At 44.3% G+C, this 25115-nt stretch overlaps 1 protein-coding gene and 1 long non-coding RNA gene across 7 annotated transcripts in view; one reads left to right on the top strand and one right to left on the bottom strand.

The window, feature by feature from the left end:
- The window catches only part of LPGAT1 (lysophosphatidylglycerol acyltransferase 1), a 120932-nt gene extending 111929 nt beyond the window's left edge, over positions 1-9003 (top strand). For all 6 annotated transcript variants that reach the window (XM_032319146.1, XM_032319144.1, XM_032319147.1 and 3 more), the window contains 2 exons: positions 4820-4926; positions 7355-9003. In XM_032319146.1, the coding sequence (XP_032175037.1) occupies positions 4820-4926; positions 7355-7506 (259 nt within the window). In that variant the 3' untranslated portion in view covers positions 7507-9003. The remainder of the gene's footprint in view (positions 1-4819; positions 4927-7354) is intronic.
- A 4899-nt stretch (positions 9004-13902) lies between these two features.
- LOC116576430 lies at positions 13903-23643 on the bottom strand. Its single transcript, XR_004280153.1, has 3 exons — positions 22529-23643; positions 21210-22077; positions 13903-14445 (listed from the first exon to the last, which is right to left on the bottom strand). It is a non-coding gene; the product is annotated as an uncharacterized LOC116576430 (long non-coding RNA).
- Between the last annotated feature and the right edge of the window lie 1472 nt (positions 23644-25115).

The following is a 25115-nucleotide window of genomic DNA, read 5'->3' as shown; positions in this document are numbered from 1 at the left end:
CTGCTTACTTGTGCTCTCTCTCTACCTCTCTGTCAAACAAATAAATAAAATCTTAAAAAAAAAAAAAAAAAGGCAAAACCCAAAACAAAGCCTCTACTGTTTGTGGAAGGGAATGTCAGCCATGGAGCCCTGCTCTCACTGTAGTGAGGCATGAGAACAGGAGAGAGTGCAGAGGTAAACGTTTTGAGTTGAAAGAGATCTTCCAATTACCTAGGAGTATAGGCATTAAAGGGGCTAAGAAATACTAGCCTATGGGATGATTTTATGTAGTGTAAGCATTTCGAGTATTTTTTCTCTTTAAAAGTTGTGATGGGGGCGCCTGGGTGGCTCAGTGGGTTAAAGCCTCTGCCTTCAGCACAGGTCATGATCCCAGGGTCCTAGGATCGAGCCCTGCATTGGGCTCTCTGCTCAGCAGGGAACCTGCTTCCTCCTCTCTGCCTGCCTCTCTGACTACTTATGATCTCGATCTGTCAAATAGATGAATAAAAATCTTAAAAAAAAAAAAAGTGATGTTCTTTAATTCCTCTTTTTGTGGTTAGCTCTTTCAAAGCAAAAGAAAATCTAATTCTGGTAGGGGATTTTATAGTAGCAAGCTGAAACATGAAGTTTCTGGACCTTAAGATCTCCTACCCCATTAAAATATTTAATAAACCAGAACATTTCTGTATTACTGCCATAGAGCAATATAGTGCTATAGTTAGGGGAATAGAAAGGTGACTAAGATTGGGAAACTTACTTTCTGTGTAAATGAAACTATAGTTTGGTTACCTTTCATCCTTTTCAAATTTTTGAAAGCAAAAAAAATTTTTTTAAGGATTTTATTTATTTGACAGACAGAGATCACAAGTAGGCAGAGAGAGAGAAGGAAGCAGGCTTCCCGCTGAGCAGAGAGTCCAGTGTGGGGCTTGATTCCAGGAACCTGGGATCATGACCAGAGCCAAAGGCAGAGGCTTTAACCCACTGAGCCACCTAGGCGCCCCTTGAAAGCAAAATTTTTAATCAAAACTGTGATTTCCTGAAATTGACTTTTAATAGTTTTTTCCATACCATAATTTTCCTTCATTTCTTCTCTTCTTTTTCCTGCCCATGGATACTTATATTGGGGTGTTAAAATATCCCAAATGTGATATTTAAGTGTTTAAATAACAAGAGGAAGGGATCTGATTATAATGCAATTCATAAATAATATTCCTTCTGATTACTTTTATGCAAATGACCATGCTACATGAGTAGTTTTTAAGAAGCCTTTGAAGGAGTCTGAGCATAGACATCCTGGTCATTTGGAATCCTTTGTACTACTTGACTCGTCTGGACATTGTGTTCTTCCGATAAACTGTAGAAGCTGTTGAATGTTTTTATGATGGGTATGCCTCATTATAATCTTCAAATCCTTACTGAGTGACTGACACACATTTTGCCTAAACTTGAAAGAGTAATATAGGCCCCTTTGTAGAATGCCAAGTAGTAGACACTGGCCCAAGATCGAAAATCATCTTGGACTTTTCAGAAATAACAGGACAGCTTCCTAAAGAACATGGTGGCTCAGAGTCATGTCAACTTGCATGCCCTTCCAGAACGCCAGAATGACACTGAAGAGGGTTCTTTAAAGTGTAAACCCACAAGGATGAGGAAAGTGGGAAAAGCAATAGTAACAAAAGTCGGAAGTCAGGAAACAGATGAGCAGTCAGGACCCTAAGCTGGCGGCGGGGGGCGGGGATGGCCAGGAGCCAACCTTATGCCACAGAACTGAAAAACTGGCAGGATCAGTGCCCGTGGAAATAAGGTTGAAAGGGTTGTTACACTTGGGTCTGGTTGAAATCCATTGAGGAACTCAGATCCCCAGCACGCCTACCCTCCATCCCACAGCTGGGCGATTCTTCGTTCCCTGCTGTGGCGGGAACTGGAGGCTTACTTGGAGAGGGAATCAGAGGCTCTGTGGTCGCACAGATACCTTGCACAGCTGAGGCAAAGGTCCCACAATGAAAATGGCATGGTTAAGTGATGTCATGGCACCAGGTGCTGAGACCCCAGGCCTGCTCTCTCCATCTGCTGCCAGAAAGCCAACAACTAGGCCTTCACTCTCTGGGCAGGATGCTAGAGGATCTTCTTCTGTGGCAACGGCAAGTTCACAAGGAAAGACTGACTTAAATGGCCCAACCGGATAATCCTCTGTGCAGCTCCAGTCAACAAACTATACTCAGCGCTAAGAGCCGTCAGTCTGCTGTGTAATCCCCTGTCCGTAAATGTGCGTCAGCAACAAAAGACTCACTGGGTAACTTGGTCATCTGATCGGCCTCTGCTGTGAAAGATGGACACGAAAACAAACAGAAGAAAGTGACTTGGAGGAATGGTGCAGGAAAAGCACAGCTGCCAGAAATCCGGCTAGTTCCTTAACCTTCCTCTCTGTACTTTCCTGCATGTTTTAAAGTTTCTATTCTAGTTCTCATAGAGATAAGATACTGTAACAATAAAACAACAATATTGTACTATTATAGCAAAAACAATAACAGTAAAACAATGAAAAAGGAACATTCGAAGAGCTCTTAGAAATTAAAAATATGAGAAAAGAAGCAAAAACTCAGTAGAAAAAAGAAAAGATTAGAAATTAAGTAAGAAACCCCTAGAAAGGAAGACACAAAGACAGAGATGGAAGAAAGTTCACTGCACCCCTGAATCCTCTATCTAGTCCAATTGTCAGCCAGGCGTGAGGACAGAAAAAAGACATCGGCAGAAATGCAAGATTTCAAGAGAACCCTTTATCTCCAGAAACCACTGGAGGACATGCTCCATCAGAAGAAAAAGGAAGACATGGGATGTAGGAAACATTAAATGTATTTTAGGAGAATCACCAAGACAGAGTAAGGGGCCTCGGCAGGATGAGAAACTACAGGCAACAAACCCATAGCATAGGTGAAATGTATTCTGGAAGATAAAAATGAAAGAATGTCTGATGCACACAAACGCCTTGAGAGAAGATCTAGAGCACTGGTCAGTCTGGCTCACTGCCTGGTTTTTAAATACAGTGTTACCTGGGCATAACTGTACCCATGTACTTGCACCTGGTCTACGGCTGCGTTCACACTACTGAAGCGGAGTTGAATAGTTGCGACAGGTACCATAAAGTCGGCTGAGTCCAAATGCTTTCTCTCTGGCCCTTTAAGAAAAAGTTGGCAGACATGCTCTAGAGAATTGACTCTAGATGGACAAGAGCTTATGGTTGAATTAGTTCTCTACACAGAGAAAATGATGTAACTGCTAAAGTTAGGGAGAACAAAAACTGGACAGGAAAGGAAGAGTAGCATTGATTGACTACATGGCTTAGCTTTGAATATATGTACATGATTATAGTAATGTGAAGGTCTACTACTCTGCTCATTGCAGTTACCCTACAGCTGCATCGGGAAGATGGGACAGATGTGAATGAATGTGTGGTGGGAGAGGGAAGAAGGTGCTTACTCCTCCTCTACCATAGTGGGAGGTCAGTAGGCTGGCCCTACAACTGAAGAGGAAACATATAGATATAAAAATCCTTGGTTCAAAGAGGTAAAAATCAGTTATTCTGGGGAGAGAGAAACAACGGCCGTGGGATGGGGACCACTATTTTTTCAACAAACCTTTTGCAGGCTTTTAAACCTGTGTCTCTTTATACCGTTGATTAAAATAAAATTAACTCCCCCACAAAACTGGAAAACAAACAAGAAACCTCAGCATCAGCAACTACATAGTATCTACTCGAGCTGCCCTTTTCTGCCCTTGAGTCCCGCAGATGGGTATCCCTAATCATCCCGGCCCGTTTCCTGGTGATTCGGGACCCATTCACAGAATCTGCACATTCCCGCTCCCGTAAGAGGTGGCCTGGCTCAGGAAACCTCTGCCTCTGATACAATTCAGGCACCAGTTTAGGCAGATTCTGTCTGGTTCACAGACATTTCCTCCAAAAGAGCATTGCTAAAATGCATTATTCGGCCAAGCCTCTGACTATGCTTAATGTCCTACAGTAGCCGCATTTTATTTTATTCTATTTTATTTTATTATTTTATTTTGTTTTGTTTTATTTTTTAAAGATTTATTTATTTAATTGAGAGAAAGAGAGTGTGTGGGTACCTGCGCCAAGTAGGGAAGCAGACTCCCTGCTGAATAGAGCGCTACCCCAGCGGGGCTCGCTCTCTGCACTGGGAGATCTGACCCCACCTGACACCAAGACACCCAGTGGACTGAGCCACTCATGCACCCCAGTAACTACAGCTTAAAATCTCATCTATTCTGAACACCATTTCTTCTTAAACCCATAAGCATGGGAAGACAGTTATTTCTCAGTAATTATTTGTAGCTATAGGACAGTTTATTAGTATTTTCTCATCATCTGGCACTGGACCTAATGTACAATAGGCTGGCAAATGTTTGAATGAATGAATGGACTCTGTTGTATAGTCAACAATTTTTTAAAAACCAGGATGCCCTGAGGGACGCCTGGGTGGCTCAGTTGGTTGGGTGGCTGCCTTCGTTTCAGGTCATGATGCCAGGGTTCAGGAATTGAATTCCGCGTCAAGCTCTTTGCTCAGTGGGGAGCCTGCTTCTCCCTCTGCCTCTGCCTGCTGCTCCCCTTGCTTGTGCTCTCTCTCTCTGTCAAATAAATAAATAAAATCTTAAAAAAAAGAGAGAGATTCCCTGAGAAGCTGTAGAAATGAACCCTTGCCAAAGCCACAGGTGATTCCATAACTTTCTTCAGCATTTCAGTCACCAAAGGTAAGTTGTGCTTCTGAATGATTTTGATTTCTGAATTAAAAGTAGTTTTCTCTTCTTTTCTAAATCTTCATAGGATCTTTCCAATTAAAGATGTACCCCTGGAGACGGATGGCCTTGCTGATTGGCTCTATCAACGTTTTATTGAAAAAGAAGAACTCTTATCACATTTTTATGAAACAGGTACACAGTATCCTATTATGTATATTTCTGAAGTTGATTATTCCAAAGATATACTTTAGGGGAGATAACCATTTTTTCATTCTTCAGATACCCTAGAGGAATCAAACTATTTCTATATTTAAGAATTCCAGCTTAGAATATTCATTAGGACAGTGTTAATGTAAAATTTATTCAGGCCTTTACTTCAGCAGCCAGTGTTCAAGATCACATGATGAGTAAAATGTACAAGTGGAACAAATTCGAGACAGTACACAGTATGTAGAAGACTACAGTCGTACGTGTACAATTACACGGGCTGTTTTATGAAATAGCAAATAACATTTGTGGTTTGGCATTGTATGTGATTGTTTATAAGACCGTCATCTAAAAAATACCCTTTGAGACCATTTTGAACTGCGTTTTTACATGCTTATTCTTTTCTTTACATATAGGGATAAAGCTTACTTTTTACATTTTCACGGATACGACCTTATACTTTTCTTCTTGAGAGAAAAAAGTCAATTTACTGGAAGTTCCCTTACTATACTTAATATTCTCTACCTTATGGGAAAACTGCAATGCGTTGAAACAGCCATAGGAAGGGAGGAGGGGGAGGGAGGAAGAGAGGAAGTTAGGAAAGAAGGAAATTAGCGTTGGTAGAATGCCAGGCATTACCAAAGTACTTGCACAAATAACTACATATGTTGTAGGCTTATTCTCTGGAACCTACATTAGGAAAAGAAAAAGGGAAAGAGAAAGTTGTTTTAGGTCAGATGATAGCTGTGAGATTTTAGATTAACAGAAAGTGCTGTTTTCTCCCCACTTCGATTTTTTTGGTTCAGAATTAATGTTCACGTTAAATCAAACTGTGGAAGGCCTAATGGTGCACAAAGGCTAATACTGTTAATTACCTTTAATGCTTCTGTTTTTGTGTTTAGGATTGTTTCACATTACCCACAACAGTATTCCTTCTGGATCCCAAGGTTTTGACCCCAGAGCTGTGGGCTAGTGCATACTCATATGACAGGGGCTGGATGCTGTGCTTGTCTCTAGAATTCTTAGTAAGACTCATTCAACAAGATGCCCCTCTCCGCCATGTTCAGTCCTTGGTCTTACTCTCAAAATCTCTTTGAAGATAAAATAGGATAGATGTGTAAGAAGGCATGTGGTGATTAAGAGTCAACAAGATCTTTCTTCTTTCTCAGTCTTTGTCTCTTGCTTTATGATATTTAGCCTAAATTGTAGCAACAATAATGGAAGTCTCTTTTTAAGAAAGCTATTTGTATAATAGACCTTGAAACTTGAAAGTGTTCTCTGTAAATTGCTTGTGAGAAGCAAATCCCGGCATGAATCAGCTTACTCAAAGGGATTATCAGCAAGGACAAAGACCATTTGAAATGCTGAAGTGTTATCAAGATGACCTTAGGTAATATTGCCCTGAAGCGGTCTAGCTTTCCCTTCTAGAAAAGAATTTGAAGATATCTGTTTACTTTGTCTTTCTCCTTTTAATTACTAAGATAATATTTCATAAATAATATTCCCTTTTGAAAAGAATACCAACGATTTACCACTGCTTTTTTTGTGGCAGAAACATTTAACTTGTAAATGGAGGAATTGGTGTCAATTATGTCATTTCAGAAATTATTTAAAATCAATTTCAGAGCACTTGAGTGGCTCAGTTGGTTAAGTGTCTGCCTTTAGACCCTGGAATTGAGCCCCCCATCGGGCTCCCTGCCCAGTCTGCAGTCTGCTTCTTTCTTTCCCTCTACTGGTCCCCTTGCTTGTGCTCTCTCTCTCCTGCTGTCAAATAAATAAAATCTATCTATCTATATATATATATACATACATGAATATATATATTCATGTATGTATATATATTCATGTGTATATATATATATATATACACATGTGTATATATATATATATATTCAATTTCACACATCTTGTGTCCTAGCCACTGTAGAACTCTCTAAGGTTACAATGGAAGCAAGGCAGCCAGAGTGGCTACTCTCATGCAGCTTAAATTCCAGAAGGAGACAGAGAGTGAACAAGTCTGTAGAAAAAAGAATAGATAGACCTGGATCATTACAGATCATGGAAAATGCTAAGAAGGAAATAAACGGTGGAGAAGACTGTGACTGACTTGGGGGGATGGCACCGATGGTATTTTTTCTGATACTGAAAGAATGCAGATGTGGTTGCCTTTCCCTGAGATGAGGAAAGGCATCTCAGGCAGGAAGAATAAACGCAAATGTTCAGAGGTAGGAAAGGGCTCAGCAGTTCGAAAATTGTATTTCAAATGAGATCTCTCTTCGGGAACAATGAGAAGTCCCAGACGATGATTTAAAAAACCAACAACAACAATTCTAAGTGAACTAATATTTGACTTTTATTCCAGGAGACCTTACCACCACAGTAAGTAAATGAATATTTCTGTCTTGTCTTTTAGGAGCTTTTCCACCTCCCAAGGGCCATAAGGAAGCTGTTTCCCGGGAGATGACCCTCAGCAATATGTGGATATTTCTCATACAGTCTTTCGCATTTTTGTCAGGCTACATGTGGTATAACATCATCCAGTATTTTTACCATTGCCTATTCTAGGAATTGACTTGGACTTGTCAAGGTCACCATAGGAGTTCAGACTTTCATAAGTGTGCGTTATTTTACATGTGCAAATCACAATATAAAAAAAATAAGCAAAGGAAATTCAATGGATGGATTAATATTTATCCCCCTTTGGGATATTTTAAAACTCTACTAAAATGAGGATCAGTAATATAATGACCTGCTAATATGTTTTAAGGACCTTTCACGTTTTAAAAAGATACACTCTACCACACACTTAAGCAAACACCACATTTGGAGAAGAGGAAATCATAAACTCATTGTAGAAGACCGTCTGAGAGAAACTCCGTTGCCACCAGACATCCTTGATGACCTAGTTCCAGCTCAAGAGAGTTGTATTCGTTCCTCTTAGCTAGTCATCTCTATCAGGGCAGAGCTGTAGAGCGCCCTCATTTCCACCAACTCTGGCTGTGTGTCTAGGAGCCTAGAGGGGAGCTGGGCAGCACCCTCAAGAACTGTTCCCCTGCGGTTCACAGTGACACTCCGGTGTCCGGCACGGCACGCCCGTGGGGGAGAAGCAGTGTCCACTGGACACGTTCCGGTACTAGAATGTGTTCCTAAAAAGGCTAGCTCAATCCAACATCGTGTTTACATGCGCTAGTGCTTTCCCTTAAATGAGGGGGGGTCACTTGATTTTCATATAGAGGCATATCATAGACTGATAATTGTCTTTTACCAAATGCACTTTTATCAGATGCATATATAGCAAAGGATTAGTAATATAGCCTGAAAACAAATGTCAGCATAATCAGTGAACGGGATTCTTGAGAGGCTCTCTCTCTCTGCGTGGGTACTGGGGCGCCCCCCGCACGGAGCGCCCACAGGAGCCTTCCGTCAGCTTAGAGGCCGTGTTCTGCCCACTTCGGCTTGTTAGCACCAACTGTATTTGGGGGGGCTGGAACAGATTAATGTGAAACATTATGATCAGTTTAAAATGATCAGTTTAAAGTGAGATAGGGGTTTTATTAGAAAAATAAGAGTAAATAAGAGTTAGAGCCAGACATAGGCTTAAAATGGTGATAAGTTCTCACATGGTACCCCCAAACCTGTGTTCTGTCATCACCTCAAGTTGCTGCCCACATCAGGGTGGTGTAACCATCAGACAGACCTGCACAAAAGGCTTCCCAATCTCTTTACAATCGCTTTAAAGAGGATAAAGTCAAGTTTCTATTTCTAGAGAACACTTTTTTCCCCTCCACTATGATTTACCTCACAGTTGAACCAGACTCTTCTCAGAAAGTGCTGGGATGGCCTCTGACCCTCACCCGCACTCCCAGCATTGAGACAGAGTTGGTGTTTGGTTTGGGATTGTAGGCTTTGAAGATCCTAGGAAGTCAGTGGCAGTTTCCTGTGATATGAGCGTTGTAGATGCCCCGTTGTCACTAATCCTACAAATGGCAATTTGGAGAAGTAGGCCAGAAAAGAAAGATAGAGGCTAATGTTTTCTATTTTTAAATAAACCAAAAAAAAAAACTGAAAAGATGTGAATTTTATCCCAGTTATGTGGGAAAGGTAAAGCAACACCAAATACAAGCCCACAGCAGCTTCATCTTTGGGTTAATTCCGTGCATATATGAAAGAGAATAATGTGTTAATGAAATACCTCATTGCATATTATGCTACTACTGGTAAAATGCAGAAGACAGTTATTGTATGTGCTTTGGTAGGGGTTGTTACAAGATGCAATTTTTCTTTTTTTTTTTTCTTTCTTTTTTTTTTGGAAACCTAAGCATTTTACTGTTTTACAGGGACAGTGAGTAGGTGAAACTGATCTTGCGTCAGAGGCATGGACGGTGATAGGAAGCCTTAACGATGCTTCTGTTTGAGGTCCAGCAAACGCTGCTAGAATCCAGGCTGAATTGAAATTGTTCATTTGAGAGGTTAGTCAGATATCTGGGGAATAATGTGCTCACTGTCAAGTATGGCACACACAGTCCTAGCTAGATAGGCCTTTTTCCTTATCGCTAAAGCAAGCCACAGCAAGGGGTGGCCAGTTCTGTCAGGGCGAGAGAGGCATACACGCATGCGTAAACGCAGGTCAGGGCCACTTTTGCCAGCGCTGTGCTCCAAAGGAACGTGCTATTGTTAATATATACTGTACACATTAAACCAGCTATGGTGTTAAAACGCTTTACTTTTCAAGCGCAGAGTCATGTCAACAGTCTGTAGAGTGACAAATACCAATAGATATGTGAGTTCATTTTTTGTGAGTTGTAATAGATGTGTCATGATCTATGTATCCCCCTCCAATTGTTAATAAGCGTGTTCTCTCTTTTTTGTTCATCCGAGAGCATCGATCGCGCTCTCCTTACCAGTAAGTGGAGGGCAGCAGCTTGCACTAGGGAATGTGGAGAGAGGGTTCTGTGGCAAATCAGGGAAGCAGCAATATGCCACTGTGTAGAAGTGAATAAAAATTCCAAATTTGTACTTTCTTTGCAAAGTAAGATGAAAGGAGGTTTAGGGAATACACATTGTATTAAGGGGGGAGAGACTGAAACCATGCTAGTGTCATACCAGTAGCTTATAGTCTCAGCACTGCTTCGTCCCAGCTGACCTGCCTAGATCCCTACAGCACAGGGGCGTGAGAACTCCCTTCTGGATCCTCTTCCCAACACGTCACAGTGATAGAGCACCTACCTGGTGGGCCATGGGCCGAGGGCAGGTGCAGCACATACGAAAATGACCACACCGGCGGTTCACTCTTCATGTGAGAAACTGTCGTTGCTGTTGAAATACACAGATATGATACATATAGACATATGATGGAGAAACCTATACACCAGTGGAAGATAAAGAAAAATGACAGAATGGAAAATGACGTTTCAGGTGGGCAAAGAAGTTAGCTGAGAATCTAAATAGCTTTTTACAAAAAGAGGGCTCTGAGTTCAGTTCTGTCATATTATTAAGTAGATTTTAATCTTACAATCAAACATGACTTCCCCACAGTGAAGGAACTAGGGATTGCTGGGTAATTCATCCAGTGATACATCATAGTTAGCCAAAAATGTAATGTGTATTTATGAGTTTGAGGGTTTTTTTTTTAATCAGGCTTTTTTGTTCTTCTAGAGATGCTTGCTGATTTTTAAAACAATGATTTTAATTGTTCATTAGTTTCTCTTGCTTATGTATTTATGACTGTGTTAATGAGTAGTGAAAGATTTGGGAAGACAGCTTCAGAAAGAGGGAACACAAAAGCCTAAATAATCCATGGACTAGAAAAGGAATCCCTGAATAATCAAGAGTTGGCGGTTTTGCAGTGATGCTCAAGCCTTTAATGGAAATGAGATGTGATGTCACCCAACACAGGCCTCAGAGCATCGTCCTCATGTGACTCTCGTGGGGACTGATGTTAAGAATGCCTCTTCATTCTTTGTTCGTGTTACCCCTTGTGGGTTTGTCTTTAGTGACATTTTGACAATCATTCCCTGAAGACTCTTGTGAACTAGTGGGACCTGGTCATAATCAGAGATAGCAGTCTTTAATCATGGACAGTCTTACTGGATTCTTTCGATATAAGGAAATGTTATTTGCACTGCCGCATAGGAAGAGTGAGTTATTTTCTTCATGACACAGGATTTCACTCCAGAGTTACCATCATGAGGGGGTCTGCTCTGTTCCACAGGGATGACTAAAAATGGTTAGTCTTCCTTTTTTGCCATGTAATACTGGGAACCTTATGTCTGTTCACGTGAAAGGCCAAGTCCAAAGCAGAAGGTACACTGGTTTATGATATGAGGGGATGGAGACTAATATGTTTGGGACCAAAACCACCAACATTGGACATTTCTAGATCACAGAGGGGCCGGGTGCTCTCTGGAGCAATCACTGGTTGGTGCTTTATTGCAATCATTTTGCATTGATCCTCAACAATTAGGAACTGGACCCTGGGAATAAGCTGAGGGTTGCTGAACTGCTGGGGGAGGGGGCACTGTAGCCATATGGAAGATAAAATTGGGGTTTTTCTGCAAAATTTCCATTGGAGGATTTTTACATTTAATATTTTTTAAAACAATTGAAAGAGCAAAAAAATTTTAAGTGTATTCTAGTTGCAAAGTAGACACACATATTTTGAATGGCTTTATTTTTATTGTGTAGAACTGTTGAACACAGGACCGGTGCACAAGCTCTTTACACATGAGGGGTCTGCATTTTACAGTAACTTATCTCATGACTGGGTAATGAAACAGTTACACACGGACCTGCCATTGTTGCATTAAGTGCTTTCATTTTCCTTACAGTTATTACAAAGTTGTATTTATTTTATACAGATGGGTTTTCGTTTTCTTGATGCCATATGTTTACTTCAGCTTGTTGACCTGTTTCTCTTTCTTTGTTATCTGCATGTTGAAATGTATGCTCAGAATGAATGTAAAGGCTGTGGCAACTGTCTTTAATTTTTGTAAAGGGCTGGTCACACGCGGATCTGGTTTATGAATGCATACGGGTTATTTTAGTAACCGGATCACCTTTTCAGAAATTGAGATGTGAACACCAAAAGAAGCATTTTCTCGCAACAACAACAAAAAAATGAATAGCTGGTTCTATTTTTTTTTAACTTAGAAAAAATAAAGTTGATTTTTTTCAAGTAAAGTGCTTTTACTTCTTAGTGGTGGGGACGGGGTATTTGTGTGTTTCTGGAGGTATTTCCGCATGAACACCTGTGGACATGTACTTGGGAGCACACCGTGGCAGCTGGATGCTGAGGGCAAATTGAAAACCAAATGAAAAAAAACAGTGTCCTTCCTTCTTTGGTTTTAAACTCTTTCCTCCACTCCTTCCGTACTCTCCCCCTTGGTATGGTGGAGATACTGCTATCCTGGCGGTATACTGGTAAATGTTGAACAGGCCGTTCTCCTGGGGAAAAAAAAAATGATGTGTGCAAATGCACATAAGATGGCTATAAATTTTCCTGATACAAGAATATAGAACACAATTAATAGATAATAATAAAATATACTTAATTGTAAATTCTGTATGGCCAAGTGATTCTCCCAGGATGCTTTAGTTGAGTTTGCTGAACTCTTGTCACCAACCTGTGATGTGAAAAATGGAATAACATCCTAATTCACCTATCTCTCAAATTTATTGTTGCTCAACCCAATATGTGATCTACTGCTAAACTATTTCTTACCCTCGTACAAATTTTACTCATTAAAGTGAACCACTTTGAGCTTTAGCACTAATTACAAGCTTATATAATTTTAGTAATAGCTGTTTAACAACTGCTGGCAAAATTATAAAATTTAACCATCGGCTCTAGGGTTAGGAGCCAGTCGGAGCGATCTCCAGCATACCACTGTCCTGTCTTTTCTGTTGGTTTCACTGTTAATACTGAATAAATTTCTCACAGTTAAGCTACTCACTGCTCTCAGGAAATTCCTGCCACAGACCCTTCCAGGGGCTTCAGAAGGTAGGAAAGCATTCACATTGGTCTTAAACAGCACGATTTTGATTTGAAGAATTTGACAAAAGCAAACTTTTCCTGAAGTTCATGGGAAGCTTGCCTATTTCTAAAGCTGATTCTGTGCTTTTGGGTCTCAAAACGAAGTAGACTGTGATATGAGCCTCTCTGAGATTTTGTTTTGAGCATTTAAAACATTTATTGTTTAGATCATTGTTTGTAGAATATGTTTGATCCCACTGAAAAAATTTAAATGTATTAAAATATCATACTACAATCTACCAAATAAGTTAAAATGTTACAGTTCAGTCTACCTCTTCTGTTTGGATTTAGGCTGTTGTTTTGAGTTGAGGTTCTAATTTTTCCCCTCTAGAAGTTGTTTCTGTCCAAGATGAAGAACAAATCGAGGGCAGAAGACGGCATATTTGAAGCTCTCAGCGATCTCTCACTGACCAGCCCTCTTTCTCATGAGTATGGGGAAAAAAAGCCATTGTTTTAAATCTCCACTTAATATGAAAATGCTTGTTTTTAAAATGTTTCTTCCTGCTGGAAAAAAATATGTATTTTTAAAAGGAAAAAAAAATTCCTCTTTTGGCTATAAGAAAAAGTCAGCTGTATGAGCAGGTGTGACCATATCATAACATGCTGATATATAAATCAATAAATTTTTACCTCTCAGGACTTGTATAACCTTGTTCTTAACTCTTAGAGGCACAAGAAATAATAAATATCAGTCATCCAGGGGCGCCTGGGTGGCTCAGGGGGTTAAAGCCTCTGCCTTCAGCTCAGGTCATGATCTCAGGGTCCTGGGATCGAACCCTGCATCAGCCTCTCCACTCAGCAGGGAGCTTGCTTCCTCCTTTCTCTCTGTCTCTCTCTTTGCCTGCCTGTCTACTTGTGATCTGTCAAATAAATAAATAAAAATCTTTAAAAATATATATACATACATATATATATATCTCATCCAGGTCACATATAAATGACACACAATTGGAAGCGAGAAGGGTTAGCTAACCACCAGAAAAGAGCCAGGCTCTTTTCATTATCAGAAAAATTAGTTATGCTCAAACCCATTTTACAAAGGAAGAAATGGAACAATGTTTTTTTTGTTTTTGTTTTGTTTTGCTTTTTGCTAAAAAACATGACTGTATCATGAAGCTCATCTCTGAATTTTCCCCTAGAGTGTTTCTGTTGCTTGTCCTTGGAGTCTCTTCTGCCTTTTTAGGTGTGAGATTTGCTCTAGAGATGGTGGTAAAGTTCTTAGCGCTTACTTACTGTGAGCAAGGGAGAACATTGGGCCATCCTTGCGATGACAGCAGCTGTCTTCCTGGTGTCATTGAGAAATCATAGGGCTGGGATCCCTCCCCAAGTTGTCAGTTGTTACATCTTCATGCCTGTGTTTCATTTTTGATGCAGAACTTCCTGACAAAGGTCTTATTTTCAGTTTTTCACCAGTTAACTAAGACTGTGTCAGGATCAGCTGGTGGACATTTGAGGGACAAGAAAGTAGAGCCCTAGAAGTGGAGAAATCAGAAGACCTTAGACTACTAGGATGAGGAACCCAGGAGTGACAGAAGGCAAAGGGAGCACAAAGGTAGCTTTCTAAGCAGGTACACACAGCCCCTGACATAGGCAGACCTCAGAGGGTCTCCAGCACCACAGTGAGTCTTAAGGAAATCCACCTCTGTGAGAACTCTGTCTTAGGCCGCCATCTTGAGGGCTCACCTGTGGAGGACCCCACATGCCATTTCAGTTACTCTGCCCTCTTGGCAGAAGCAAATCGTGCCTCTGAGCCATTAGGCATCTCCAGGATGCTAAACAAAAGGACAATTCAAAATATTGGTGACAAGGAGCTTCTTTTCATCAAGGCATCTGGAGCCCACAATAGGGCTTTTAGCTTTCCCTGAAATGTACACATTTCAGTTAGGACAAAGGATGACATTGGAAACGAGGCATCTGGGACAGTCTCTATTGGATGTATCGAACTCTCACATATTCAGTGTGGGGCAGTGAGAGCCGTGGCAACTTGGGGCTCCAAAAAGCACAAGAAATAGAAGCCCACCAAGACTTCTTTTGGCATGATGTCATTTTGGAGAAAGTGAGTCATAGATTCAATCAATGTGGATGGGTCTACAAGAGGGTGTAAATACTGGGAGGCATGGCTTTATCAGAAGCCATGTTTGAAGAGGGGCTATCACAGTAAACAATTTACTGGAATAAACAACACTAGATGGGTCTAGAACTCTTAGACTTTTACAAATTTGCCCATAATTTCAATAGTTGGAAATATTTTGAATTTCTGAATACTTTAAGAGGATTAGATCTGTTGGTCCATCACTCATTCATATAAATCATATTCATCAAAAGGACACATATCTAAAAGAACGGCAGTTTTGTTTGGGAGTAATCTTTATATTATTTTCAGCTCCAACTGATGCATACCTCATTAATCCTTAGCCAGCACGAACTTCAGAAATCACCTTGTTTTGAGACGGTGGATTTCATTCTGGTGCAATTTTGGTCTCTTGCTGGTAGCATCAAATGGCTACTTAACAGAATTGTGGGGGCTAGAGACTGGGCTCTTGATTTCCATTGAAATGTTTTCCCCAAAACAACAGATTGCCTGTTTGGGTTTCTGTTTTGAGTAAATTAAGAGTTAAAGCTAAAGGATTAAGTATACTTCTTAAAGGGGTGATGGACAAGTTAAAGCTAAAGGATTAAGTATACTTCTTAAAGGGGTGATGGACTTAAAAGCTTCTAGAATTTGCTTTTCCTCGATTTTAAAGTCTATGTAATAATTCTCAAGCCCTAGATTATTATTTTTTTTTAAACTCTTCCCTCGGCTGTTGCAGAGATACAATTAGCCGCTAAAAAAAAAAGTCTGAAATCCATGCTGTTAATCTCTTGGAAGGTGGAAGTGAAATGTAGTTTGTGTTTATCTTTGCCCCATAGAGGGAAAGAGAAAGAGAATGCCTCATTTCAGACCGAAGCGGGGAGAGATCTCAGTCTCATAACAGCTCCTTTCATTTCTGAATTCTGGGTATGACAGGAAGCAGGTAGTAAGCTAAGAGACACCACTGCCTCTAGTGCACAAATGTCCCTTCATCATGGCAGCCACTAACTTCCAGAGCATAGCCAAGAAGAGTCCGCAGAAGGGCAGCAACCCCCGGGACCCAGCCTGTGAGCGTGAATCCGAACCCTTTTGTTAAGCATCTTACTTATCCTTTAAACCTCTCTCTCCTCATGAGTTAAATGGGAAACTTTCAAAGAGTTCTTTTCAGTATTACATGAGATCTTCTCTGTGAAGCCCATTGTACTGAACGACCAGTAAAGGAGGCTGTTTTATCTCAGCCCAGTTGGGTTTAACAGAGTATGTAAATTATTCCCACATGTACCTGTGTCTAAGGTCCAAATGACCTGTTTGGTTCCTAAGAATTGTATCACTATCCCCCAGGCTGTAATGCCCATCATCCCATTTTTGCAGAACCCTAGGTCATTTGGGTTTCTAAGATGAACTGAAATATAGTCAGCCCAGCCAAGCGCCTAACCTCCCCCTAGTCAGACTACATCTAATTATTTAAGGCTCCTGACAGCAGCAACAAAGAGCTTTGAGGTCCGAGAGCCAATTAGGAAGGTAAGGAGAGTAGGGCATAAAGAGGAAATAGGATCTGCTAGACAGAAGACATTACATAGTCTTCATAGAGACCTATTTTTGCCTCTGAGACATGATGTCACTTGTGGTGAAGACCTTGAACTCATTATCAAAAGGGAGGGAAATATAATTTCTAGTAGTTGGAAGCTGTCCACCAGCTCATAGTTGTCTATGTATAATTCATATGATCCTCAAATATAAAAGCCTGCGCTGAAGGCACCCCGAAGATTCAGGAAGCCACAGTAATTTCGCAGATGTTTTCCTCTCTCATTGAAGAAGACTGAAGCTTCTATCTTGAGAGATGACATTTTCTCTTCCAGTTTTAAGGGCTGCATACTCAGTCTAAGAATCAGGTACGAGAAGGAAGTGGACAGAGTAGAATCAAATGCTGCTTATGATTACTGTAGGATGGTGGTCGACTACAGAGGAACCTCCAGGGGCAGCTCGCACAGCAAGCCTGATTTTTCTACAAGAGCCCCGGCCTGATACCCATCAGGTTGTCTGGCCAGAATTCACAGAACTTCCTCAGGTTATTGACACCAGGAAGTAGCAATTCCATGAGGGAGGGGATGAAGGGCAAAGGTGAGATTATGGAACAGGTCTCCTCAAGGAGATCTGGAGATACTTAGAAGCCATCGTCTGGGGAGAAGCTTGGTGTGAAGGATGACTCATGGAGATGCATCTGTGCCTGCTAAGGCATGACAGAACTCACAGCAGTCCTAGGCTGGCCCATGATGAAGATAACCTGGCTTTGGTTTCCTAAAAGGGCTACTACAAAAGGCAAGGGATTGAATGAGTTAACGAATGTGGAATTTATAAAGCATTTTCTCCTCGGAGGCAGAGAAATGGAATGGTTGATTCCTCAGCCTTCTGAGTCCATTCCATGTTTTAAGATCAAGAAGAGTAATTGGAATAAATCGGAGTTGTGTCCGAATGATGGGACGACTGGTGTGTCAGGAGGAGTGCTGATTCAGACTGACCGGCTATTGAAAGAGGAAGGAAAGGATTAACAAGAGGGCTACCTTACCAGCCCCATGGGTAGTGACCTGTCTAACCACAAGGATAGATTCTAACACAAAGAGACCAGCCCCAGCAGATTGCCACATGAGTTTCCCATTGGAAAGGTGTTTACTATTGAGTGGAGGTCGGGAGGTGTGGTCGTGGTGGGTACAAGAATCTGAACACTGCAGACAAGAAAGAAATGAAGGAAAAACCTTTGTTTTTAGAAGGTGGAGAAATAGGAAAGCACTGAGTCTCCTGAGCAAGTGAGAGGCAATAGTGTGTCTCAGGGAGCGCCTGCAACACACTCCGTCACAGACATCTGGTAGCACAGGTCTGTGCAGTTATCAACTGGCAGGTCCTCGTGGTGAGGCTTTCTCCACGGGGGCTGCTTCTCCCATGGGTTCCAGCTCTTCTGGTCAACCCTGTACCTCACCAGGAAAACGGCGAGCCAAGGACAGTCCTTCCTGCCCACTCAGGTCCCAGGCCCCGGAGATCTCCACTCTCAGTTCCTTGCTCTACCATTCCCTCACATGGCTCCCCTCTGGATGGGTGGGCCCTGGTGAAGTGCTCAGAATTTCCTCCATGGATGTAGTTGCACAATCAGGAGACGGACAAAACCACATGGTTCTAGAAGCTTCCGTTTCTTTCTTTGACGAGCACATTTTTAAAGTGTGTTCTTGTGTGATTGACTCGGTGGCTGTTTGAAGTTGTTGTGTTTTTGTCTAGTTTCTAAATTTCTGCATTATTTCTTTGGGCAATGGGAGGGAGTTTCTGTGATTCTGCTTTATCCATCTTTAAACAAGTTGAATGTATTTTAAGAAAAAAAGATTCAATTTATCAAAAGGCTGCTTAGTTCATGCCTTTCTCATAACTGTTACTCAAAATGAAGCACATATGAAAAGAAGGTATTATATTACCTATAGCCTGGGTGAAAAATAATTTAGTACAAAGAATTAAGGTGTTCTTCTTTCTGTTTCAATAGACTGCAGGGCTTCCTAGATGAAGTGATATTTCGACTGCTGAGAGATGGAAGGGGAAGGCTGAGTGTGGGCAGCAAGGGCTACTAATCTGGAAGTTTTAATTTCCTCAATTTCTACTCCTTAGAAAATGCCTGTCGCACAGAGGGTTGGTGACAACCCAATGAGATAATCCTTACGAAAGAGTTCAGAGATCTTTAAACACTCCACAAGAATGAGCGGCAGTAACAATTACATTCAACACTGAAACGGATCCTTTCTTGGCCCTAAAAGAATTCACAAAGAAGCTGGGTGAACCTGTGCCAGGGGTGGGTGGGAGAACCCAACTCTGGCTGAGGGTTGGACCAGCTGGCCTCTACAGCCTTCCCTACCATGAGCCATTGTCTGTCGCAAGTACTCTGATAAAAGCTCCACTGTGCCTGCATCTTCTAGTGTGCTCGGAGGGGGAAAGAAAGCATGAGCTCAGCTTGGCCATAGGACAGGGTTCATTTTGCTCTCATCATTCACAGAGGCCTCTCCCCAAGACTTTAGCGACGGGCAGGACCAGCTACATAGTTTGTAGGACCCAGGGCAAAACGAAAATGGCCCCCAAATTTTAAGAATTTCAAGATGGCAACTGCAGAGCACTAAAACAGGTGCCAGTCACACAATTAGGAAGTCAGCTCTGCCACCAGGACCACCAAGGCAGAAGGGAGGAGTGCAAATGAGCCAGGCCGCTGGGGGGCCTCAGTGCCCCCAGTCTGTCCCTCTCCCAAGACACTGCACAAGGGACTCTTAGGAAGAGGAGATGCGAAGCGAACACACATACCAGCTCTGGAGTTCTAGAACATACTCTGAGAACTTTACCACCTTCACGACGACCCCGAGGTAGGTGATTTTATCACTATTTTACAGATGTATGAAATGACACCTAGAGTTTAGGTGGTTTGCCAGGATTCAGATGCAGAGTGTCTGGCCTCAGAGTCTGACTTCTTAACCTCTGTGATTTACGCTTTTCCTGGGGGTCTTCTGTATAGTTCCTCAGAGAAGGGAACACTGCCAGGGAAACTGGTCCAGGAAAGTCAATGGATCACCAGGTTGCAGCCTCTTCTCCTTTGCTGCCCCTATAAAACCACACCAAACCCATCTAGGAGGGGGCAAGGTTGCTGGGGCTACAGCAGCCCAGGTAGGCAGAGATGATAACACACCTCGTCCAAGTGAGAGGTATCTTAGTTTGGGTTCCCTCCTCTTCTGTTTGTTTGTTGTTGAGACATAGCAGGAGCATGCACAAGCAGGGGTGAGGTGGGGGCAGAGAGAGAGGGAAGAGAGAATCCTGAGCAGACTCCACACCCAGCAGCACAGCCCAAAGTGGGGCTCGAGCTCACGACCCTGAGATCATGACCTAAGCCGAAATCAAGAGTCGGATACTTAACTGACTGAGCCACCTAGGTGCCCCAGTTAGGGTTCCCTCTAAAGCAAAGCCTGAGATTCAGCTTTGGGTGCAGATCAGTTATTTGGGACATGATTCCTAGAATGAGTCCAGGATCAGAGAGTGTCTAGAAGAAAGAAAAAGGGACAGGGAAAAGGGACAGGGAATATTGGGGACATTACTGATGCTGCCATTGTGGGCAGGGGGAGCTCAGTTCTGCAGAAAGCTGAGCATTCACCCATCACCTCCTGTCCCCCATTGATTAGGGGCTGCCTCTGTGGCCATTAACTTCCCCAAACTTCTGGGTTGTTCCTGTCTTGGGTGGGAAAGACTACCCTGGCACTGGAGAAACCCTGGGGCCAAGAGCAAAAAGACCCAGGAGGTGGGCTTCAGGTAGGATGTGCTCAAGGTGAGTTTAAGTCCCCGGTGCACCAGAGCCAGCTACCACCAGGGCAGCTGAAGAAAGTGGACCCAGGGAATAGAGGGCGGGACCCCCAACATGTCTGTACAGGGCCCACCAGTTTTCACTAGGGACCATCTCTCAACGGAATCAGGGAGCAGAAGTGGCTAGGAGATCTGTGGACAAAACGTCATTTGCACTGTTCTCCCCTGGGTCTCTGGGTTCCTCGTCAATGCCTGCATTTTCTCATTCTTGGAGTTACCGTCTGCCCCAGGCCCAGAGCATGGGAGATGGCACGGCAGGCTAGGGCCAGTCAGCTGTTGTTTACAGAGTGTGCTTCCTGAATGGGCTGGTAAAGGGGCAAGGGAGGGGGAAGACAGAGGCTCTGTTCCCCTTAGGGCAGCAAGTTGACACACCCCAGATGGCATCACAGAGATTGGCTGTGGCCGTGATGAAGGGCTTCAGGGGAGAGGCTGATCCCGAGAGGCCATCTAGAGAAGGAGCCACCAAGCCCAGGAAAAAATTCCGAGTAATGCTTCCCTGCTGGCCGGAGGACCCTGGAGACCCCGCCAGTCTGCCCCTCTCTCACCTCCTGCACACAGCTGGCTGCCTATCTGAGGCTGGCCTGGGCTCAGCCAAGGTTGTTGGCTTAGCAGGCCTGCTCTGAGCCTCATGTCAACCTCTTCCTTCCCTCCCCGAGGCCTTCTTCTCTTGGCCACATTTCCCTGAAACCACTCGCTAGGCCCTGGTTGCTTTCTGCATTGTTCTAAGAAACTAGTTGACAAGATGACCAGCCCAGAACCCCTGAACCTGCAAGCAGAGGGGCGGGTTTATAATACCTGTTCTTCTATGAGCAGGGAGAATTCCAGCCTGGGAAATAGAAATCTTGACTAAGATCCCAGCTCAGCTTCTTTCTAGCCAGTGAGGCCACGTTTCCTCAGTTTCCCCACGTGCAGCAGGCATCTGCCCTGCCATGTCCACCTCACAGGGCTGCTGAGACATCAGATGAAACATCTGTGAGCGACGTTTTCAAACCAACGGAGCTCCGTGTGGATGGAACACATAAGAACCCTTGCTGACCGCCCTGTGCCTGGCTTCCCATCAGACCCGATTCCTACGCTCTCTTCCTGGCACACACAGGGACCTCGCTGTATGCAGCTCGTGAGCTTGGCGAACTCCTGCTTGTCTGGAATCTAAACAGGCCAGTTGTGAGTTGCCTTGGAGTCGCAGTGCCATGGAAAAGGCCCTCAGTCAGGGCCCGAGCCAGGCATCCCTGCTCCAGACCCAGCGGCTGGGAGCCCCATGGCCTTGGGCAAGCTCCTTGATTTCCTGGAGCCTCGTGATTCATCCCACACAGGTGGTTACCAGGCCGGCCCGGCCCGTCTGCCTCCTGGGGCCCCCCGGGGGTTCAAGATAGAGGATATGGGTCTGAGCAAGGGAGAGCGACACGCTCGGTGCCGTGTGAACGCTGGGGATTGTTCCTGGAAAAATAAGGCCTTCCGACAGGATTCCACAGTACACATCTGGCCATGAGGGCTAGGCGGTCCTGAAATGTTTTCCGGAACATCTGAGAAAGTCGGCGCAAGAAGAGAAAGACTCAGCTTCTAGCTCGCGGGAGGAGCAGGTCGTCACCCTTGGGCGGTGGGCTCGGTGCACGAAGGTACCGGGTACGGCGGGTCAGCAGGGGAGCGAGCGGACTTCTGAGTCCTGGGAAAGGAAGACAAAAATGGCAAGATGTCTTTGGAGGGGAGGCAGGAACCGGAAAGGAAGAGCAAGGCAGGACCCACGATGGAGGACTTGCATCAACGCAAGGAGGAGAGGGCAGGGGCTGCAGGACGGGATCCCCTGAGCGGGCTAAACCCCAGTTTCTCTCTGTCAGAAGGGCCCGCCTTCCGACCCCAAGGACGAACCGTGATTGGCTTAGAATTTACTATATCCGGGGTCAGTTTAGTCCTGAGACCCAGGCCTGGCCAATATAATCTGAGGCCTAGTTCCCTGGGGGCTTCTGGGAAAGCACTTCGCTCCTGGTTTACCGAGAGCGCGACAAGGGAGCCTCTTCCCTCCTCCTCACCAAGGAGGCCAGTTCGGACCCCGTCCTGTGCCAGTGGTTCCCAGTTCTAAGCAGCTCCCCTACCCCGCCCGCCACCATTGCCCACACCTTCTTGCTTCAGCCCCGTTGGCGTGAGAGGTTGAGCCCGGAAGCAGCTGCGGCATCGAGTAAGAAGAAAGCCAAGAGCCTCGTACAGAAGCTAAGCCAGGACGTTGTCAGGCTGCTGAGTCTTGGAATTCCCTCCAGGCCCCTTGCCATGTGAGACAAGGCATGTCTTTGCGGCTGAAGCCACTTGTAATTTAGCGTTCTATGGACAAGAGAACCAGGGGTAAAATGACACTGGAACCTCGACCCCCCGAAGGGAACGTACAGTTTGCTCAGCACTTTGCAGGCGCTTGTGTCACTCAGCTGTCCCAGAAGACAAGAGGAGGAGGGATCTCGTCCTGTTCCCTAATGGATGAGCAAACTGACCAGGGGGCACAGATGACCCCCGAGGTCACGGAGCTAACTGGTGGTGGGTCTGATAGCGAAGGTCAGAGTTGCTGCCTCTTGCTGCTGCACACTTTCCACTCCACCTGGGAGAGACCCAAACTGAAGCTGAACAGAGGGACAGGCAGCTGCCCCAGACAGCTAAAATGGAAGGTCAGACAGCAGCCTCCTCTCACCTGTCCGGAGTCTCAGGGAAAAATGAAAGAGAATCTGATCATCACGCACTGGTGAACCATGAGCTTGGGTGAGCCCAGGCTGGAACCAGGCAGTACAGGGGTGGGGAGATGGACAGATGAGGAAGATGGCATGTTCTGCCATCGCCCCTGGGAATCTCCTAGGTGGAAGGAGGGAAAGATGAGAACGTGTAAAGCAAGGATTGGCAGTTTCCAAAGCATGAGGCCATCTGACTTCCTGAGTGGGCGGGCAGGCACCTGCGGATCCAGTGGGGAAGATGCAAGGCCATGAGGTTGGGACCAGAGAGAAGAGCGCCAGGAGGAGGGCAGGCTCTGCTAGAGGAGCTTTTCCAGGGAAGGTGAGTTCTGGACCAAGGAGCCCAGGAGCCTTGGGGCGGGGACTGGGAAGGGCTGCTCTGCATGCTTCCCTGACCTGGATGCTGGCTGGCCATGGGTCCCTAGCTAGGGTGCACACGGAGGAGTCCTTCCTTATGATTCAGCCCTCAGTAAAGAGCTCCTGGGGGGTAAACTCAGACTCTTCACACAATCAGATGTGAAATGTTTGCAATAAGTGGTACTAATCGTGACGTCCCAAAGATTGGAGATTATTTGCTTAAAAAGAAAATGAAAATCAGTGGTGCACCTGGATGGTTCCATTGGCTGAACATGCAATTCCTGTCTCTGCTCAGGTCTTGATCTCAGGATAGTGAGTCTTATTTTTTAAAATTTTAAGTAAGCTCCATGCCCAGTGTTGAGCCTTCTTCAGAAAATTTTTTTAAAAATTAAAATAGGTAACAAAAGGCACTTAGTGTGCGCACACACACACACACACAGGGTATGGATTTCAGTTCCACAGCATGCAGGGTTAGGCAAGCTAGAGAGCTGGATAGAGAGAGGGAAACTGGAAAGAGGCCTCTGAGGATACAGAAAACGCACATGCCCGTTGCAAGTCGATGAGGCAAACACCCTTGTTTCAGAGTGCTACACCAAGGCTTAGAACAATGTCTTTTTTCAGCTATGGGTGCCTTAGTGTTCGCCTCTCTTAGTGGCAGGAGGTGGGGCTCATTCATTCATTCGTCTTTTCATTAATCAACAAACATTGACCCAGTGTCTTAGTGTATCAGACACTATCTGTGCAGCTGGGGTAAGAAATGAAAAACAGGGCTCATGCTCCCGAGGCCCCACAGAGCGTATGTAGACAGCATGGTCCGAGCCAGGCCGCCACGAGGCCATGGGATGCGTGCTAGGAGAGCCGTGAGCACCATGGAAGCAGAGAAAACCAGGTCTAACCCAGCCTGGGCTGTGCCGCAGAAACCTCCCTGCTTGGTCTTCATCAGCAGGGCCCACCACAGCAGCCCTGGCAAGAACAGACCCAGGCCTGAACGAAGGCAGAGCACAGAAAGGAAACGGTTGGCTAATGGGGAGAGGCTCCAGGAAGTACCTGACTGAGGGAGATGACCCCGAGTTGTCCTCGGATGTCTAGCTCATGGGACCAGCAGAATGAGGATGCCATTAACTGAAACAGGGAAGAAAAGGAAAAAACAGGTCTATGGGCAAAAGGGGTTTTCTTCTCAAATATAAGAATCTTGATCATGTAATTATCTGACATAACATTTACCAAAGATTCTCCGCAGCTTTTAGGATAATATTCAGGCTCTATTGTTTAGCACATATGGCCCTCCAAATTCTTCCTTCTCCTCTAGGCTTATTTCTTGCATTCCTCTAAGTTCATCCTTAGATACAGCTATATAAAACTCCTGGTTATTCCAAGACACATTCCATGGCTGCTGTGTAGTTTTGTACATGTGATTCCCTCTGGCTAGAAAGTGCTCTGCAGTGAACATCTGTTGTTTGTGTTCTCAGTACTCTCCTTTGGATTACTTCTCCTTTCTCATTCCGTGGGGTCCTGACAGGGCTGTCAATCACTTCCTTCCCGCTGGCCCCCGGGGTGAGGAGAGCCAGGCCTGGTCAAGCAGGGTATCCCATCCTGCCATGACTGGCCCAGGATGGGCACGTGACCCAAGCGGGGCCAA

This window comes from Mustela erminea, chromosome 17 (genome assembly GCF_009829155.1).
Source record: "Mustela erminea isolate mMusErm1 chromosome 17, mMusErm1.Pri, whole genome shotgun sequence".
Classification (NCBI taxonomy): Eukaryota; Metazoa; Chordata; class Mammalia; order Carnivora; family Mustelidae; genus Mustela; species Mustela erminea.
The sequence above is the reverse complement of the archived record's forward strand: the minus strand, read 5'-3'. Positions and strand labels throughout refer to the sequence as shown.